The sequence below is a fragment of the Anoplophora glabripennis genome, unplaced genomic scaffold, assembly GCF_000390285.2.
Source record: "Anoplophora glabripennis isolate ALB-LARVAE unplaced genomic scaffold, Agla_2.0 scaffold34, whole genome shotgun sequence".
NCBI lineage: Eukaryota > Metazoa > Arthropoda > Insecta > Coleoptera > Cerambycidae > Anoplophora > Anoplophora glabripennis.
Genome location: NW_019426074.1, coordinates 1038118 through 1053085, shown reverse-complemented (window position 1 = coordinate 1053085; position 14968 = coordinate 1038118). Strand labels below are relative to the sequence as shown.

Below are 14968 nucleotides of genomic sequence, written 5' to 3'. Positions count from 1 at the left end.
AGCAACACCTTGGCCAACTGAAACCTCCCGCATATTCCAACAAAACTCTGCATGAACTCATAAAAGATCAGCCAAAATCCTCATTGGAATTCATGGAAGTGGAATTGAACATCTCAAAAACATCAATTTATCGGAATTTGGCCGAACATTTGGGCTATCAAAAAGTGTGTACACGGTTTGTTCCGCACAAGCTGATGACCAAAAATGACTCAGAATTCCACATTCGAGGATATCACCAAGGAGGCCAAAAAGGTCAAAAACGTCCTTTACAACTTTGTGGTTGGTGATTAAACGTGGTGTTTTTAACATGCTTCAGAAACCAAGCGCCAAAGTGTCGAGTGGAAGGCGCCAGGCGAGCCAACACCCAAAAAATCTCGTTTGGAGATGTCAAAAGTGAGGATAATGTTGATTTAGTTTCACGATTCCAAGGGCACTGCACACAAAAAGTTCGTTCCACCGTTCCAAACCAGGTTAATGCACAATTCTATCTTGGCGTTTTGAAGCGTTTGGTGCATCGTACTCGTCGCATTCGGCCAGAACATCGTGCAGAAGTAAGTTGGTGTTTGTTGCACGATAATGCGCCATCTCATCGATCGACACTTGTGATCAATTTTTCGCAAAATAATGGTTTATCAATCCCCGTATTCGCATGATTTGGCACCGTGCGACTTTTACATTTTCGGAAAAATGCATTTGCCGATGAAAAAAAAGTTTTTTGTGGACGTAGAAACCATCCAAAATACTTGTACCTACATCCTGAAGGACATTCCGGCCAATGAAACGACATGCTTTTGAATAAAATAAATCAGTTTTGCCAAAATACTTTTTGTTGTTCAAATTCCTGTTTACTTTGGAACGCACTTTATATAGCTTAATGGTATGTCCTACTATTATTTTTTAGAAGAGTTAGAAAATATAAATTATCGTTTATGTTTCAAAACTGTTTTAAAATAAATTTATGTATAATTTCAGTATTAACGAACCTCATTTGTTTAATGCAGGTGCTTGACGATTAATTTATTTACAAAAAAACATTTTTATTATTTTTTTGTCATTTGAGGACAATTATGCAAATATCTCAAAATTATGACAAATTTATCCTAATTTAATGGAACGAGGATTATTTAATGCAGTCCATAAATTTTAATATGTTGTGTGTTATTTTGGCTTATTTAATGTTCTCGTTTTAATGTGATAAAATTAGGCACTCCATTTCCAACATTTGAGCCTTTTGAAGTTATTTTTTACTCCATTTACCAAAAGATATCCTATTATAAGGTAAACATGTGCATACGATATTCAGATGTATAAATTGAACAATTTAATTAATATACAGCGTGTCCCACTACTGCGGGAAAGTCCAATATCTATGTTAAAATGAGGAATATATGGATTTTTCTTTTTATTGTGTTGTGTTTTTCGGAATGTACAAATTAAAAATATATTCAACTATACAGGGTGTTCCACTTTTACTTTGGTTTTTTAAAAGGAAACACATTTTTTATATTTTTTTCGGATTCTACATCAAAAATAAAGGGTACTTTGTGTAGAATAGTTCTATTCAAATATTCACAGTTTTTGAGATATCTCGCTTGAAAGGTTTTTCTAGTCGATATTGGTTGCTTACATTTTCTGATACTGACAGGTTATACTAATACCATTTTTTTATCAGATGTTTAGTAAGGATGACTCTTCCGAATCATGCTCTAAAAACTGGCCTGCGTTATACAGGGTGACCAAAATATCATGTCAAAATTGCCAATTGAAAAATTGAAAAATCTCGATTTTTTTAAATGCAACGCCCTATATATTTTCATACCATGATATGCAGAATTAAATCCTCTACAACTTTGCTATACCTGCTCCTATACCAAAATTAATTAGTTTCTCATGAAATTTCATTTCTATGAAAAAATGCAAAGTTTACAAATAGCTTATATGTAAAATAACGCAGTAGTAGGCTCCTGTCAAAGGATAATCTGGATAATTTTCGATTCACATAAGTTTTAATAGAAAGAAAGGTTTAATAGAAGAAGAGAAGCCCATGGTAACTGTTTATTGGCAAGTCGTATTTACCAAGCTAATAATCCAGATTTACAAAGATATCCTCGTACAAAGTGTTTTGTAAAACGAAAGAAAACGTTGAAAGAACGGCAAATGCAAATTATGAGAAGACAACAAGAACACACACATGTGGTAATCAGGATAGTCAAATTGACATTTTGGAATGTGCAGTCCAAAATCCATCTACAAGTGTCAGAGAAATTAGTGATGAAATTAGTATTTCCAAAAGTGTGGTCAATAGAACGTTAAAGAAAAACAACTTCCATCCCTATCATTCTGAGCATCACCAATTTTTAACACAGCAAGATTTTCAGAAGCGAGTACAGTTTTGTGAGTGGGCAACTATAAAGCTACAACAAGAAGAAATTTTTTTTCAAAGGTGTTATTTACTGACGAGTCATCCTGTGCCAATACTGGTTGAGAGAGTCGACATAATTATCACCATTACGCCGATCATAATCCCAGATTAATAAGACAAGACGATCATCAACACCGCTTTAAAGTCAACGTTTGGGCGGGAATATGCGGAGAATATGTCATTGGACCACATTTTCCTGAAGGAAACTTAACTGGTAATGGGTATTTGCAATTTTTACAAAACGACTTGTTCCAATTGCAGGGACATATTCCTCCGGATGACTTAAACAGTCAGTGGTTCTAACATGATGGTGCCCCTGCACATTCCACACTGGCGGTAAGTTTTCACATTATGTAAGTTATGTAAATTCATAGAAAAACTGTTTCAGGTTGGAGAATACTTAAATGATTTGTATCCAGATAAGTGGATAGGTAGCCAATTCCATGGCCTCTCCGATCCCCAGACCTGTCTTGTCTTGATTTTTTTTATGGGGCTATATAAAAGACAGGGTGTATGAAACTCCTCCGACAGATGTAGAAGATTTACGGGCAAAGATAAGAAATGCTTTTTTGACCCTAACTCCGGAAATGCTGCGAAATGTGTCAAGCAATTTTCGTCGTAGAATTGCTCAATGTCTATAGAAAAATGGCAGACATTTTGAGCGGTTACCTGTTAATTACTAATTTAACTAGGTCTTTATTACTTTTGTTAGAAATGCACGATGTTAATTTACTGTTTTGGAGACTGCATGCGTGTGTTCTTGTTGTCTTCTCATAATTTGTATTTGTTGTTCTTTCAAACCTCTCCTTCAGTTTTACAAAACACTTTGTACGAGGATATCTTTGTAAATCTGGATTATTAGTTTGGTAAATACGACTTGCCAATAAACAGTTACCATGAGTTTTACTAATTATTCTATTATTTATTTACTAATTCTTCTTTAGAGTAATTCATTTCACAATTATTACTGTCGCTTTTCTATTAAACCTTATGTGAATCGAAAATTTTCCAGATTATCCTTTGACAGGAGCCTACTACGTTATTTTACATATAAGCTATTTGTAAACTTCGCATTTTTTCATAGAAATGAGATTTCATGAAAAACTAATGAATTTTGGTATAGGAGCAGGTATAGCAAAGTTGTAGAGAATTTAATTCTGCATCTCATGGTATGAAAATATACAGGGCGTTGCATTTAAAAAATTCGAGATTTTTCAATTTTTCAATTGGCAATTTTGACATGATATTTTGGTCACCCTGTATAACGCAGGCCAGTTTTTGGAGCATGATTCGGAAGAGTCATCCTTACTAAACATCTGATAAAAAAATGGGCTTAGTAGCTATTAGTATAACCTGTCAGTATCAGAAAATGTAAGCAACCAATATCGACTAGAAAAACCTTTCAAGCGAGATATCTCAAAAACTGTGAATATTTGAATAGAACTATTCTACACAAAGTACCCTTTATTTTTGATGTAGAATCCGAAAAAAATATAAAAAATGTGTGTTTCCATTTAAAAAACCAAAGTTGGTGTCTGTCCAGGAAAAGTGGAACACCCTGTATAGTTGAATATATTTTTAATTTGTACATTCCGAGAAATGTGGCAACACAGTAAAAAGAAAAATCCATATATTCCTCATTTTAACATAGATATTAGACTTTCCCACACTAGTGGGACACGCTGTAGATACATCTTTCTAAATTGTAATATTAACATGTGAGTTAACCTAAAAGAAAAAAAAAATATAACAAAAAATGAAATAAAAGCTACAGGAGACATTTATTTATACCAGCAAAAAATAGAACATACAGACTGATTTTAAAAAAGCACAAGTCATCGTCATGTAGGAAACATTATTTGATATTATTTATTATTGTTTTGATATACCTAGGCAATTCTCTCTGTATATTTAGAAACTTAAAAAAATGCCAAGTAGTGATCTTTCGAGGTCTGTGGGGATTAAAATGTTCTAGAAGTCAACTTATATAAAAAGATATCACAAAATTTTATTTAGAAAAGTTGTTTAGAATGAAATTTGACGATGATATATGAAATTTGCAAAAAAAATAAACCAACTTTTTAATTATTAAATATAAAAATTGTTAAATTTTTTACTAATGCTGGTTATAGATCCATGAATAATAATAATATATTTAACATCGGTATACAGAATACATATAGGACTTATATATGTTTTTCTTAATGGAATACCTTGTATAATTTTACATTTGAATAGAAAATTTCCTTACCATTACAGTGATACAATAGTTCTATCTATAATGGTAAGGTAGATATGGCCAAAAGATTGTGCTTTGAAAGAAATTTTTACTTAGTGCCAGAAAATTAAAGCTTTTGTCTAATAAATTACGTTTTTACCACATTCTTTATTCACCTACACCTCCCTTACAATGAAGATAAACCTTATATCACTGCAATTATAAAAAAATATTTTATCCAATTAACCTATATTAGGTCTCTATCTCTGTAAATCTATGCTTAATAATTGTATATACAACTTTGGATTTTAGGGGGTTTTAGAAAATCTAAATATAACTTTTGTTGTTAGACTTCCTTCGTATACTAACGCAGAAAATAGAGGTTGGCACTTATGGCAGAGACCATCTCATACAAAATGATAAATTTTCATAATTGCGTACAGCACACGAATGTTCAGTGTCCTATGAAGCGAACTGTTCGACTAATGTATTTCCTGCCGACAAGACGCAATAAATTATGTATCGCACGCCGCCACATTAAGTCAGGAATCTCGGGAATGGGCCATCAAATATTGATCGAAATTTCGCAAGGAGTTCATCAAGACTATTGACTTTCGCATTTCCATAAAAGTAAAAGTGGAGCGGTTCATTTTCCGGATAATTCAGAATATTAGACAAATTTTGCTGAATAAGGTGAAATCAGATTTATAGACGTTTTTAATAAGAAGTTAGTACGGTACCTAGACGTCAAAAACGTGCGAATATTGGATGTAAGTAAAAATGAATTTTTACAAAGCTGTATTTGTAAATCAAAAGATATAATTTTCTTTTGTTATATTATCAAAATATTGTATCTTAAGGGAATGCGAGTATTCTGAACTGGAAAAATTCTAATATTAGTATAATTTACATGGAAACATAGTAGCTGATTGGAATCAATTTGTTTAAGCAGGCTTAAAATTGTACTGCCACTGCAAATTGAAACAGACTGTCACCAATTAAAACTTTTGAGTCCCCAGAGTTCTTTTTCGTAGAAAGCACCGTTCACGATTAAAAGTACAAAAACTATAACAATGTTCCTACGAGGCAGATTCTCTGCTACGTTCAATACTTTTTTGCCTTAAACTCCTTCTAATTTAAATTATAAAAGAGCGACTCAAAATTTCGCCCGTTTCGTCGACCTCACGAATTCGATTCGAAAGTGGTTTAAATAATAGCTTGTGGTGATACTTTAAAGTAGGCAAAATTTTGAGTTGAGCATAGTTTTTGTTTTGGAGATATGACAAGTCGAACCTGTTAGTTGGCTTGTTCACGCCAAGATGAATACTCGGCACACTCGTTCATTGTGTTCAAGTGTTTCAAATATGCAAAGTGTACCATTTCCTGTGTAAAATCTTTCGTTCTTTATGAATCTACCATCAGATTTTACCAAACACTTTGTTTTAATGAGGTACTGCCGATTTAAAAAAAAAAATCAGGATTTTTGCTGAAAATATTCAATTAATCGGTATTTTTATACTGGAGACCTAAAAACTCTCGATAGTTACTCTAAACCTTGTATCCGAAGGACTTTGAACTAGGATAATTTGGATATAAGATTAGGTTTGGTTATATTACTGAAATGTATTTCAATAATATGTAGGCCTCTTCACGACGTCAGGGTACTAATTCAGGAAGAGGTGCGTGTTTTTTTCGTGTTTTGTTATTTTTATTATTATTTTTATTTTTTCATTTTTTCTTTTGTTTTTTTCATTTTTTTTTAAATTTTATATTTTTTAGCATTTCTTAATTTTTTTTTTAATTTTTGAAGCAAATCTTAATAGCAAGTACATTTTAATATGCGATTTTGCTTCTTTTCGTATACGTCGCAAATATCTGGATTCGGATACCAAACTTAAGAAAACTCATGTTGTGAGGGACTACGCTTTTTTCAAGCAATGAGTGTACATTTTCATCACTCAGATCATGTGAAATAATACGCAACTATTTTCTTAAGAGAAGTATCTTCCGTCGGCTTAGCAGCACCCGAATTCGCCAAAAAACTGATTGCTCGTCAAATCTAGTGACTTTTTTAAGTGTTTGCCATATTTTTTAAGTGGATATATAAATCAATCAAGATTTGCTATGTTTTCAGTATAAAAATATCGTTAAATCAATTATATTTAGCAAAAATGCAAATTATGTTTTACAAAAACCTTATAACTCTCTTATACTATATTTTTGGTAGAATATAATGAAAGATTGGAAAAGAACGGACAACTTTACGTTATAAATGTTACTGCTTGTATTTGTTGTGAATTTTAAGATAGCTCAAGAGGTCACCGAGAATGTCAGATTCGCCTTGGCGTGGATGAATCAAATAACTTGTTATATCCTAGAAATTGAATGTATAATTAACTTGAAATTTCGCCTACATTAAACTATCACTATAAGCTATAATTTAGACCACTTTTGAATTGAATTCTTGAGGTCGACGAAACGGGCGAAAAATAGGGGTTTTCTTTGCAAACAGCTAGGTAGGTACTAAGTTTGATGCCTATATCTAAGGCTTCTTGAGCAATATTTGAACAAAAACTGTATTTCCATTCAATTTTAGGCAGATTGTAATTGTAGGAATCGCGTTAGGAAAAAATATAACTCTTTGTTGTGATAAGATTGATCAGTTCTGAAAATTATATCATACCGTCGCTGTACAGGCTCGAATCCATTGAAGAAACTCTAGAAAACATGCAACGTGCCATTAGGCCTATTCATCATGGGCAACTTACCATAAATTTGATGCCGCATATGCAACTCGTCGTATAATATCAATTTACAAAAATGATTTCTCGGAGAGAATATCTCTTATATTCGAACGATTCAAAATGGATTTGAAGAAAAAGGGTATTACTTTCAGATTCCATAACGAGTTTTATGGAGAAAAATTTCGTCGTGATGTAACTTAACCTCAAATACAGTTACGTTATTGACTATTAAATAATGGGTGACATCATTCCACAAGCCATACAACACCATACAACAAGCAACAGTATACATACAAGTCGGATATAGCATTCAGTATACTGTATGCAATAATTGGTGTACGTTTCATGCTGATTCTGTTGGAAGACACTACACTATAAATCATGTATTACTGCCGCATGCAGTATGTTACTCTAGAAACTAGCTATGTCCTGTAGAGATTTAGTTTCGCGCAACTCACTCGGTTTCAAAAATACAATACCTATGTACGTTTTCAGCCACGAAATTTGAATAATTCTAAATATTTCGAATTTTCACTCCCAAGAACGGCGGTGACAACATTTTTAAAATTATGGCGATGTTTCGGGTGGTACTAGCTATGTCCTGTACAGATTTAGTTTCGCGCAACTCACTCGGTTTCAAAAATACAATACCTATGTACGTTTTCAGCCACGAAATTTGAATAATTCTAAATATTTCGAATTTTCACTCCCAAGAACGGCGGTGACAACATTTTTAAAATTATGGCGATGTTTCGCATGGTACTAGCTATGTCCTGTACACATTTAGTTTCGCGCAACTCACTCGGTTTCAAAAATACAATACCTATGTACGTTTTCAGCCACGAAATTTGAATAATTCTAAATATTTCGAATTTTCACCCCTAAGAACGGCGGACAACATTTTTAAAATTATGGCGATGTTTCGCATGGTACTAGCTATGTTTTGTACAGATTTAGTTTCGCGCAACTCACTCGGTTTCAAAAATACAATACCTATGTCGACTTTAATTGAAACCACTGAATATCAGAATCTCTTCCTGGCACTAAGGTTACATTCGGTTAAGAAAAATGTAAGTTAGTAAATGCATTAGCAGTAGTATCAGAATATGTATAAGTAACAAATGTACACATTTGTTTAAGAAAAGATTTACTACAGAAAATGTAGACAATGCAGAAAAATATCGATTAACGCAATGAATGCTTTATTGGCTGTATTTTTTTCAATAGTATGCATTGCTTACATTAAAATTAGTTGTTTCCTAATTGATACACCATGCGTATTTAAAAGTCTTTTGCCTCTACTCTTAGTCTACTACGGGTACAATTGAAATGATCGAGTGTTGTATTTTAACTGAAGAAATGCTGTTTCGTTTCATGAGTCTTTACGTCTAGACTTTTGCAACTAGCTACTAGCAAATTATTTATCAACATCGCTAAGACTTCCTTCCTACCATTAAATTCTTAGACGAAATCTGTAATAGAATTTTTATTTCCATAATTCGTCTATTGAAAGTCTATACTGTGCGTGGGCGTCGTCTCAATTTTCAACATCGTTTCTTCATTTATGTTTGAACTGAGAATAACTTTTAATAGAATCTTTTTTGTTGCCAAAACGTCAGACTCTGCATCTTTTTTAAATTTCTCTTTCAATAAATTTTTCTGGATGATTCAACTCATCTCGACAAGAATAATGCACTTCCTGACAGATGCATAGGATGTCCGGTATTAAAGCCATCTGGTTGTCCGGATTTAAATCCTTTAATTTTTATTTCTGAGGACATTTCAAAATGTTGGTGCATGACAGAGAAGTCAACATCTTCGAACTGAAACTGCAACGCAGGTATAGAAGCACGTTTTTGTATGCCTTAAGTGCGTGATTCTCTTTTATTCGATACCTCGCTTATGCGTTGTGAAGAAGGTGCTAATATCAAACACTTACTGTGTGTGATGTTTCATGTGAATTTATTTACTCATTTACTTCTTTTTATGCCAAACGGTTTAATACAATAAGATAGACACCCTGTTTGTGTGTATTCCTTTTGAAATATTTCATACTTCATTAAACACTGTATTTTTGTGCCATGGCTATTTTATAACGCTGTACTGAAAAAAAGGAATGCCTACGATTTTCAATAAGCTTCATTTAAGTGTTTTTTCATTCCTCCAAGAGTTTTCCAATTATTTGCTGGAACGGTTCGGCAACCCATTTATTTATAAAAAAAATCGTACTTTCTAATACTTTTGTCGCTGCACAACTAAATTAAATGAAAAAATTACAGCGCGACCTTTTTCCTTAAAATTGAATTCCTTTTCAATTACAATGGTTGGGTTTTACTTTTTAGTTTCCATTCGGTGAAAAAATCCTCGCACAGGGTAGTAAAATTAATTCGTTATATTCCGGAAATACAAAAAAGGAGCAACATATTCCTTGCCGCAAAGTATTGTACTATGTGTTAAGCTCTCTAATACGATTAGGCGCCAGCTTGTCGCAGTGATGTAATAGGAAGTTATTTTTGATTTACGGCTTTCACGAAATAACATTGTTCGTACAAATACAAAAGTATTTGCATAAAAATAAATTCGATTAAGTTGCGAAAAAGTTATGAAAGTATTTTAATTTCTTTCCAGTAACAACATGTATTTTAATGTAAAAATTATAACAGGTTAGAAAAAGACATTCTATATTTTATAACAAAGAATTATTGGAAATATGTGACATAAGTAATAGACCGATCAAAATAATTCATTTAGAGGGTAAAACAAAAAAAAATGTTACCTGGACTTTTATAAGTGGAAATGATAAAGGGGCTTATAATAAACGAAAACAAAATAAATAAGTGCGTGAGCAGGGGCTGCGGAGGATTGATTTGGGGGGTGGAAAACTTATGAAAAATTGTATCATTGGGATTTCTGGCGAAAGTTGACGTCAGACAAAAAAGTATCCAATATAAAAGTCGTAGATCAAAAATCTACAACTTTTGTAGAAGTCATTTTTTAACATAACCTCAAACTTTCCGAGAAAAATGCGAAAAACAGGATTTTTTCTGATTTTTCGTTTTTTATCTCTCATTTCCGCAAAAATAATTTAATTTTGACGAAACTTGGTGAAAGTATACCTTTCTCTGTCTTAAATAACCTCAAATTTTTTTAGATAAAAAAATCAAGAAGTTTCTGAGATATTCATTTTTTTCGGCCTGAAACACTTTTTTTTCAAAGAAAAATTCTACTTAAAAAAATCATCGTACAGAGTTCTGCCGGTAATCATTTTTTTCGTTTTGACATATACTTTTTGGTGAAATAAAAAAATTTGTAATCACAGGTCAAAAACATGCTCAAAAATACAAAAATGTAAAAAATGACTTGCAGCAATGAATTTTTCAGTAATTGTGGATAATTAGTTTAAATTAAAAAAAAATCAAAAACTGATTACACCATTCAATTGTACGGAAAAAATACAAAAAAAAACTGTCTCAGTGTTTGACTCAAAACTATTTTTGTACAGTATTGCTATAAACATAAGTCGAATAGTGAATAAATAAAATAAATAATTTTTTTTTTCCGTAGGATCAATTAGTGTACTTATTTTTTTTTAAAGTTTGATGAATTCATAGATATACAGTGTATCCAAGATAAGGATGGGATAGGCATTAGGATCTAGGAAACGGTAAGAGATACGGGGTGGCTCATAATAGAAAAAAGTTGTGTTTTTTTATACCTAACAGTATGCTGTTTAGAAATTTTTAAAATTCCGGGTAGTTCCGGAGATATCCGGAAAAACCCGAAATTTTACAAAATTGTTTAATTTTTTCTGGCTTTATTTGAAAACGAATTTTAAAATAAATTACATATTTACAATGCCACTTTTTGCGCTCTATACAATGGCGTTAACATTTTTGCAATCCGACGTTTCGTCTTCGAGGGGCCATCATCGGGTTAATTTCTTTAAATACGTCGCTACTATTTTTATGAAAAAATCTAGTCATTTTTAATTCTGAATTAGAGGATATTACATTGTAATCGCTTAAAAAGTTTTTAGCTTGATTTAGCTATAATTTAATTTTCTTCCTGAGTACGGCTCTGAACGCTTTCAAATATCTATTGGATGAAGTTATAACAGTATAAATTTTTTACTACTATTAGCAATACTAATTAGAAATAATAAAATATTTCATAAATTCGTATTATTTTTTTTATAAGGTACAACTTTTTAAATTATGGATTAAAAAAAATTGTTGGATATTTTGTGCTGTATTGACTTTTATTCTCTCCTATCTCTCTCTCTCTCTCAGAACCGTACTCAGAAAAAAAATTTAATGATAGCTAAAAACCTTTTTATTACAATAGTAACATCATCTAATACAGAATTAAAAATGACTAGATTTTGTCATAAAAATAGCAGCGATATATTTAAAAAAATTAATCTGATGATGGACCTTCGAAGACGAAACGTCGGATTGCAAAAATGTTGATGCCATTCATTGGATAGAGCGAAAAAAGTGGCAATGAAAATATGTAATTTATTTAAAATTCATTTTCAAATAAAACCAGAAAAGAAATAAAATGATTTTGCAATATTTCGGGTTTTCGGATTTCGCGTCAACAGTAGACTCTGCTGTTAATACTTTGTATTGCTGAAATCTCAAATCGTCCAGAGATAATTTATCATTTGTGCATTTGTAATTCGACTTAGATGTTTATAGCAATACTGTACAAAAATAAAGTTTTGGGTCAAACAATGAGACAGTTTTTTGTCTCATCGTCTCAAAAAAATTTTTTTAGTCTTATTTTTTACCGTACAATTGAATGGTGTAATCAGTTTTTGATTTTTTTTATTTAAACAAATTATCAACAATTACTGAAAAATTCATTGCTGCAAGTCATTTTTTACATTTTTGCATTTTTGAGCATGTTTTTGAACTGTGATTACAAATTATTTTATTTCAGCAAAAAGTATATGTCAAAACGAAAAAAATGATTGCCGGCAGAACTCTGTACAATGATTTTTTTAAGTAGAATTTTTCTTAAAGAAAGGTGTTTCAGGTCGAAAAAAATGAATATCTCAGAAACTTCTTGATTTTTTTATCTAAAAAAAATTGAGGTTATTTAAGACAGAGAAAGGCATACTTTCACCAAGTTTCGTCAAAATTAAATTATTTTTGCGGAAAGGAGATATAAAATACGAAAAATCAGAAAAAAACCTGTTTTTCGCATTTTCTCGGAAATTTTGAGGTTGTTAAAAAAATGACCTACAAAAGTTGTAGATTTTTGCATGATCTACAACTATTGTATTGGGTACTTTTTTGTTTGAAGTCAACTTTCGCCAGAAATCCCAATGATACAATTTTTCATAACTTTTCAACCCCCTCCGCCACCCCTGCTCTCGCATTTATTTTTTTTAGGTTTATTATAAGCCTTTTTACACTTATAAAAGTCCAGGTAACGAATTTTTTTTCTCCAAGTGTAATTTGGTTGGACTATAATTATGAAATGATATTTAAAAAATTCTGGACCAAAACTAAATATACAGGATGGTTTATGAACTTCCGCTAAAATTTATTTAGTCTATAACTTTCAAATCGATCAAATTAATTTACATTTGTATACATTCCAAAACTCCAGGATTGTATCGGGAAAATTCCCATTCCTCTGTGGTCAGTCAGAAAAGTGCACCCTGTATATTCTCTCTACTGTTTCATGTAGCATACTGGCAAGGACATTAACCAGTGAAACACCTACAATTGTGTTCGTGCAGATGCCATATTGAGTATTATTAAGAGTATTTGACAGAGGACTAGACATATACAGAACCAAAGAGCACTTTAGGAGACATCTTGAAATAATTCTCTTCTAATATTAATAAAATTTGTTTATAGATACTAACTGTTTGTTTTCAGTTGTATTTGGTTTTCCACTTTCTCATTATTGTGGATAGAAAGTTTTGGATAGCAGGATTTATTTTATAAAGTCTCAAAGCATGTCATCGATGAGATACTATATTGAACGCTTTCTTGTCCAACATGTAGATTTTGTTGGCGATTTTCAACAGGTTTTTTTAAGCAATTAGAAAATACAGTAGAAAAAACAATAAACACTAGGAAATACATAGAAAATACAACAATATATGACAAACAATAAAACATATTAAAACAAAGTTATCCTAAAAATATTTATTTTTTAATACTGGGTAATGTCGTAAGCAAAATATCAAAGTTGTCTTGCAAATTAGCAAAATTACGACACATTACATATAAAGGAGAATCGTGCAATACATTAGTTCTAGCCGTTCTCAAATAAAAAGTCTCAGTAGAGCGAGAGGTAGCTCTAGAGACATTGAAATTAAGTTTAAAATTAAGTAATTCTGAGCAATCAATATTAGCACAAACCAAATTAAAAATGAAAATAACACTATGCATATTACGCTGAATCGTTAAAGATTTGTAACCGTACTTTACTAGAAGTAAGTGCTGCGAATAACCGATAGGTGGATATGTTTTAGTTTCTTTATAATGTAAAAATTTTAAAAACCTTCGTTGCGTTTTCTCCAAAAGATTGATGTGGTTTGCATAATTAGGGGCCCAAATAATAGAACAATACTCCAGCCTTGATCTGACGAAACAGATTTACAACAACTTTATGGTGTCAACATTAGAGAATTCACGAGAAATACGAATTACAAAACCTTAACTTTTGTTAACTTCAGAAATTATTCTATTTATGTGAAAAGCGAAGTTCAACTCTTGATCAAAATAAACCCCTAAATCCTTAATAAAATTGGGTTTATCAAGAAGGACGTTATTTATCGTGTATTGATGATTAAAATTAAACTTTTTGCGAGAAAAAGTGAAGGTTTTGCATTTGCCAATATTCAGTGGCAGCCCGTTAGATTCATACCAAAGGTTAAGTCTGTCAAGATTTTCCTGTAGATTAACGCAGTCCTGAACTTTATCCTTACATAGATTTTTATATTTGTTCTTCAGTTACTATGTAATTGTTAATACTGCAAGTATTTTGATGAATAGTCGAAAATTAAATAAAAAAAGGAACTTTCTAACTGCCAATGAAATCAGGGACGAGGTAGAAGAATAATTTATTTAAAAGTAAAGTTTTGAAAAGTAGGGTAATTACGAATATTGATATACAAATCGATATTTCTATTATACATATAAGATCAATACCAAAATATCTGAAATATAAGAGAAAACGTTTTGAATGAAGCCATTATTATTACAGTAATGACACAAATTAACGCAACCCAGTAAATTACCTTACCTTGGAATGTTGAGAAAGACGATAGCGTGCACTCTAAGCTCCTTCAATTTATTGGTAATATTCTGGCCATCACACTCTAACGTTACGAAATCGGCCAGATCCTTCCATTTCCTTTTGAGCAAATCTTTACCTCCCATTTGTCCGTAAAACATTTTGTTCTTTAACCTCGAATTAAACTTTTCCGGATGAGCCTCTGAAAAAGAAATGTTTTGTTTTTATACGGAAGCGATTGAGAGCTTCGTTCTGCTGGATATCCTTACAATAGATCTTAATCAAACCATATTAGACTTCATTGCTGATTATTCATAATGGGAA

At 31.7% G+C, this 14968-nt stretch overlaps 1 protein-coding gene across 7 annotated transcripts in view; it reads right to left on the bottom strand.

The window, feature by feature from the left end:
• The window catches only part of LOC108913671 (eye-specific diacylglycerol kinase), a 674863-nt gene that overhangs the window by 62262 nt on the left and 597633 nt on the right, over positions 1-14968 (bottom strand). For all 7 annotated transcript variants that reach the window (XR_002763331.1, XM_018719260.1, XM_018719268.1 and 4 more), the window contains exon 9: positions 14654-14846. Coding sequence is in view for 6 of the 7 variants with exons in the window: in XM_018719260.1 (XP_018574776.1) it covers positions 14654-14846 (193 nt within the window). In the remaining variant the exon portion in view is untranslated. The remainder of the gene's footprint in view (positions 1-14653; positions 14847-14968) is intronic.